The 6,954-nt window shown below is 38.9% G+C and overlaps 1 protein-coding gene across 1 annotated transcript; it reads left to right on the top strand.

The window, feature by feature from the left end:
- Window positions 1–149: 149 nt before the first annotated feature.
- Window positions 150–4,558, top strand: LOC135514522 (somatostatin-2-like). The gene is made up of 2 exons (XM_064937957.1): window positions 150–301; window positions 4,339–4,558. Exons 1-2 carry the CDS (start codon window positions 155–157, stop codon window positions 4,537–4,539), a joined length of 348 nt encoding a protein of 115 aa, XP_064794029.1. The 5' UTR covers window positions 150–154; the 3' UTR covers window positions 4,540–4,558.
- Window positions 4,559–6,954: the final 2,396 nt, after the last annotated feature.

A 6,954-nucleotide genomic window follows, 5' to 3' on the forward strand; every position in this document is an offset into this window, starting at 1 on the left:
GAGAGGGCAAGCTCTTTATAAGAGCCCCGCAGAACCCCCATCAACAGTACGAGGCCTGCTCCATACCGACTGATCCAGATCCAGCATAGCCCGGTCCAGCTCAGCTCGTCTCACCGCGTCTCATCCCTGCAAACAAAACTCAGCTCTGTTGGAGATGAAGGTCTGCCGAATCCACTGTGCCCTGACCCTGCTGGGTTTGGCCCTGGCCATTTGCAGCCAAGGAGCCGCCTCGCAGCCCGACCTGGACCTCCGCAGCCACAGACTCCTTCAGAGGGCTCGTGCCGCTGGCATTGCCACACAGGTATGCATCCTACGGGACTGGCACACACCACAGACGGCTGGTGACACCTTCATTGGGGGGAACGGGCTCATAGTAATGTCTGCAATGGCATAAATGGAACGGTATCAAACGCATTGTTTCCATGTGTTTAATACCATTCCATTCACTCCCCTCAGTAGCCTCCTGTGGCCCACACATACCAAACAAAGAGGGCTCAAAAGAAGGAGGAGGTCCATACCAGAATAAACAGGACAGCTACGTTATTGCGCTCACAGGATTACACTATTCAAGTGAGGTGAGGTGTTCACGCAGATAGCATGCACCGCTTGTGTCATGACACAAAATAATGTGTACAGTAGGGTACAACTCACAACTATTCAGGAACACCACTAATGACACTATGAGAACATGAGAATGTGTCATTAGTAAAACAGGTACAGCATAGTCCACACTGTAACATACAGTATCACACAATACAGTTATCACATTCTCAGATACAAACTATACACATACTAGGGCATAGACTCACTACCTCTAACAGGTCTGGTGTACCTCTTTAATCAGGCAAATCTGGACCTGAAATCAGTTCCACGGTTGATTTTCATTATTCCTCTCTAAACAAGGACTGATTTAGACCCGGGACACAAGTTGGGTGCAAATAATTATCAGGTTGAACAGAAGACCAGCAGCACGCAGGACCTGCAGGCTCAGATTTGATTACTCCTGGACTACAAGTAATAACTTCAGTTGTCATGCCAAAACATGCAAGTGTGAATGGGGTCTGATAGTTATATACAGTAGAAGTGCTGTTTTAGTTATATACTGTTATTGTATACAGAACACCCATCCCATAAGTATTTTCTCTCATTCTTGTGTTGAAGACATGATTTGGAATGGTTTGGTTAAGGTCATTGTTGGTAGACAGAGTCAACACACTCTCTAAAATAACCCACTAGGCATAAACTGGTTGAATCAACTTTGTTTCACTGTAATTTGTCAATGTCTTGTGATGTGGAATCTACATGGGAAAATGCACTGGATTTTTAAAAAGTCAACGTAAACTGTTGTTTTGAGGGTGATATTTCAACCACAGTATTATGTCATCATGGTAACCAAATTTCAACATAGACACACCTTGTATAAAATATGTTGAATTTGTTCCTTTAAAACAACATCTTCAACGTTATATCCACTATCAGAAAAGAAAAAAACAGGCTGGGCAACATCTCCTACTGGAGAATCTATCTACAGCTATCTTTTGGTCTCCCATCCAGGGTTTTAACCAAGCCCAGCCCTGCTTAGTGATGATATTTGTCACACAATTACCAATGTGCTATCGTGAGAATGTTTGTTGAAAGATCTCTACATAAAAACTAAATAGATTCACTATTGCTATCTAAGACATTCCAAAGGGTAGGTTTAACAGAGCAAATAAAATGTGACCATACTTTATCACTCATATCATTAATGACGCAATTTAGGCTTATATAGAATTTGAAAAGTAATCAACAGCTATTGTTTCAATCCCACGTAGAATTCAACTTAAAATAGACAATACAATAGGCCTTTAACTTCAAGCTTTGGTTGATTTCAAATGTAATTATATTTAGTGATATTGATTTGTGTTTGGTTGCCAAAACAACCAAATATCAACATTTGAAGGAGTGGTATCTTCTGCTTGCATAGTTTCATTTGTGCCATGCACATCAATATGAAATAATAGGACTATATCAAATTAAATGTTATTTAAAGTGCATTTAACATTTGATTTGATTTAGTCATATTCTTTAAGTTAGATTTTTGTTTGAGATGGAAATGTGAATCCAACATATCAATTATTAATTTGTAGACAAACTGGAATGAAAGTCTGTGGCACAGGTGGAACGATCCAAGCAGAATTTGCATCTCATTCAAATGTTGATATTTGGTTGTGTTGACAACCAAACACAATTCAATATCACCTTTGAAATACAATAGACAGACTATTAACTTGTCGACAAGTTATATGTTGAATTTACGTCTCCAATTTGAAGAATTTGATTAAACCAGTGGCTCAGATTTCCTTTAAGCTGTATTTTGTTGCATTGTAAACCAAACACAATTCAGTATTACTTTTGTAATTACAGTGAATACAAACTAATGTAACATTTAACCTTAACATGAGTAAAACATCCATGGCCACATTTTGAGGTTACTGTAGCTATAAATATCTATGTAATCATATAAAGTATGCATGTTCAAGATAGCACGCACAGGTCTTCGCAGGTCTGTGGTGATTTTGCTCAAAAAATTGCTATAATATTCTGAGCAGAATCTAGAACGGCATTGATCACTTACTTGCACCATGTACTTTTAATGTAATCTCAACTGCAATCCAGATCATTTGGTTCTGCTATTAGATGAAGCACAGTGATACATTCATCTGATGTATGAATAAACAACATTTCTGACATTGTATTCCCATTTGAACTTTGCTGTGCTTTTAAATGGTTGAAAGAGCAGTTATAGACACTTAGGTGACAACCCGAACAAAAACCAGACATTGTTTTTCCATTGGAATTTGGTGTGCTTTTAGATGGTTGAAATCATAGTGTTAATACATTGGAAATTCAACACATTTTGGGCTTTGGGTGAGTGAATACAGGTTGTAATCTCATTGATCACTGTCTCAATTACCCAATTATCCAAGTTGAAATGATGTGGTGTGCCCAGTAGGGAGTTTGTGTCTCTTAGTTCATTCTATGTCACAGACACATCCATCTGCATAGAAGACACTGTGAAAATGCAGTTGTTACATGTCATAGGGGTGTGAACTCCGATAGACAATGATATTTCTCAAGAAGGAGATTTCTATCATTCCCTCCTATGACTGACAATCACGTCTGTCTGAATGCCACTTTCTCATACTAATGACTCACTAGTTAAGGTCATTGACCGCTCACCCAGACAGTGCATATTGCAGCACCTCATCTAGAACGTTTCTCATTTTACAAACTAAATGTTTACTACCAAACATGAAAAAGTCACTGGAACTGTTTGTATGCTGTTGTGTGTTTTTGTACACACAACAGTTATCTGTTCTCAATTATCTGTTGATGGAAAACAAATCTTTCTCTATCCACCCCTCCATTTTCTAGTCAATCAGTTGGCTGGATCAGTGTGCTACAGCAACGCTTTCGTTCTCTGAGCAGATAGGGCTGATTCCGATTTAGGAATATAAGCCTTTCCTACACACATCTAAGCATTTGGTTTTCAGACGTACCTTATTCAGACGCGTAACGTGTTCTGCAGGTGTGGCTTCTATTTTTATTTGTTTTACCTTGCGCACTCTGAATAAATGTAATTCAACCGCTGAAAACCCTCCCACTTGCTGGCCAACAAATGTTCAGTATATTTATCTTCAGTCATCCCTTTAAATACGGTGTACCTTTTAATGATCATTTCGTTGACAAACTCAATAGAATACATTGAGAGAACGGGTTTAGAATCTATGCATCTTTGTCTCAGTTTCATCATCAACTGGTAGATTAAAAAATACTCTTTAGGGTTAGGAAAGTATGTCTAAATCATTTGTTTTTTTTAAATTGTAGAAAAAATGATTTGTAGAGCCTTTACGCACAAAATATATAGATTCATAAAAAATACAGTGGTTTGATTCATTCCTTATCTGTAGATACACCTCCACCACATCTTCTTTTCTTAGATCTACACTCCGAATAAATAGCAGGTGAATATCATGCTATTCTCATGCTTAAATTCAAGGTCAGAATATGCACATAGAGAAAAGTGCATAAAAACCAGCGCTTAACTGAGGTCGGAATCGGGGCCATAATGAGACAAGAAAACTAACACTGACTGCCTTAATGTGGAGGTGATTACATTTGTGTGTGTCTGTGTGTGTTTGTGCACACACGTGAGATTCGCTTTGTGTGAGTGTATTTTGCTGTATGTGTACGTGTAGGTTTGTTTTTGCTGTTGTTGATATTAGCTTGTGCCGATGTGTATATGTGTCTGTTTATATTCTCCCAAAGTATGTGTGTCTTTCCTGCATGTAGGAGTGGAATAAGCGAGCGGTGGAGGACATTATATCCCAACTGTCCTTGCCTGAGGCCCAGGAAAGTGAGGTGTCCCCAGCGGGGGCTAAAGAGGACCTGCGTGTGGAGCTAGGGCGCTCAGTGGGCAACCCCAACAACCTTCCCCCCCGTGAGCGCAAAGCCGGCTGCAAGAACTTCTACTGGAAGGGCTTCACTTCCTGCTGAGGGAAGAATAAACCGACCACCTTATGACATGACGCTGCCAATCACGTCACACCGCCAACTTACACCTGACGAATGCAGCCAATCAACAGTTAGCTGTGCCTGATGACAGTTCTTGAAATCAACAGAATGATGTACCTGTCTAATTTGTGAAATAAAGATAAAATAAGTTAACTTCAGTGGGTCAGTTCTTTGATAAACTCTTATTTGTATTACCAAAGAAAAGTTTTGGTTGACATGCCCTTTATTAATTTATGCATGCATCTAGTACTGGCTGATGTAACACACTGACAAATACAGTCACACTCAAACACTCACACTGACACTAGGCTAGTGAATGGCCAATCCTTAAAAAGGGCTTTAGTATTTGATATACCCCTACTTGAGGTTGAACTAAACACAATCATGTTTTTTCACATCTTTAATGTCTCCCATTTTTTAAATGGATGGTTGTAAATAAATATTTTACTGCAACAGTGGTTAAATTGATAGATATTCTGTCACACCCAATATCAAAACATGCAGGGGGGGGCACATAAGCTCATGTAACCCAATATTACAAGCTCTGATATTGCTAAAATGTGGAATACAAGTTGTCAGTTGCCTACACTACAAACACAAATAAACAGCATTAGGATATCTTAATGCACCCTGGAAATACACTATATACAGTACTTGTAAACACAGAGATGCAATAGGTGGAAGTATCAACTATGAATATTTATGTTGAATGTAAGTTTTACATTTTAGTAGTAGTAGGTGATTAATAGACACTTTCCAAGTAAAAATTGCTCTCATTTAGTGCTGTATGGTGCTGCTTGACAAACATGCAGTTAAACATGTATGTTGAGGCTACTGTAATCTAATCGGCTGTAAGGAAAACAAGTGGGCTAAGAGAGTGGAAACTGTCATTTTATATGTTCCACCTCTTGCAGTTAAGTTAGGGGGGCCCCCCTAGATTTGACTACAAATCCTTTATGGCGTCCAAAATCCAATATGGCGTCCACAATACCATTAAATTGTGGTTTAATCACCTGTATATGTTTTAAATGACATCGCTCAAATTTGTGTACTGTACTTAATGCTATTTTTAACTCAGCTATGTTGGTAATCCAATAGACCTTCCAGAATTATACTCAAACACTATTGCCTGGATATAGAAAAGGGAGCAGAAGTATTCCAAGTCACAAGCCTCTGAGGATTTTATATAAGCATGGCCTTATTTCGATTTAAGCAATAAGGTCCGAAGTGGTGTGGTATATGTCCAATATACCACGGCTAAGTGCTGTTCTTCACCTCAACGCAACGCGGAGTGCCTGGATACAGTCCTCAGCCGTGGTATGTTGGCCATGTACCACAAACCCCCGAGCTACCTTATTTCTATGAGAAATGGGTTACTTACGTAACTAGAGCAGTAAAAATAAATGCTTTGTCATACCCGTGGTCAGCCAATCAACATTCAGTGCTCGACCCACCCAGTTTATACAGTTTATACCATGGCGTTGTTGAATACTTTTTTCCTATTGGCTTGTAGGGCATGCTGGAGCATCCATTATTTCGCTATAACACACGGTATATTTGCACGGTAGAATTCAATGACTGTAGTTCATTCTTACATGTTCTATGTTTGAGCTGCTTTTGAAAGCAAAAGTGGAATTGAAAACATTTTTGGGATTGTTGAATTGGTTAGCTAAACTAGCAGGATTGTTTGTTTGGTTACTACGGCAACTACTGTAGCTATCTAGTAAACTTGCTAGCTACTTCAGTGGATGTTGAACATATTTCTCCCGGCAAATATGTTAATTTATAGCCATGGTATAAAAAGGATAATGGAGCCACGTCATTCATTATTTTCCATAGAACTCATAACCTCTTGTTGATTATCCCTTACATAGTTGACGACTGTCATTCATATTCCATTCACCCAGCTCAATGGAACATGGATCGGTTTAGGCTACTACATGACACTAAAAATTTTCCTAAACCCATCATGAGATTGCTCCAACCTAGATTATGAATGAAAGTTTACAACGTAGGTGCATAAGATTGAGAGAAATTTGAGTAATCAAAGTGACAGACATTCTGCTACCTAAGAATAGTAAAGCCCCCTTTACTGGCTCAAATAGTTGACCAATCAGCCTGTTACCAACCCTTTGTAAACCTTTGGAAAAAATAGTGTTTGACCAGATACAATGATATTTTACCAAAAAAAATGATAACAGACTTTTAACACATTTGTTGGGAAGACAATTCTACAAGCACAGCACTTACACAAATGAGTGAGGATTGGCTGAGAGAAATTGATGATAAAAAGATTGTGGGGGCTGTTTTGCTAGACTTCAGTGAGGCTTTTGATATAGTCTACTTGTCACACCCTGACCATAGTTTGCTTTGTATGTTCTATGTTTTGTTTGGTCA

Source organism: Oncorhynchus masou, chromosome 26 (genome assembly GCF_036934945.1).
Source record: "Oncorhynchus masou masou isolate Uvic2021 chromosome 26, UVic_Omas_1.1, whole genome shotgun sequence".
Lineage (NCBI taxonomy): Eukaryota > Metazoa > Chordata > Actinopteri > Salmoniformes > Salmonidae > Oncorhynchus > Oncorhynchus masou.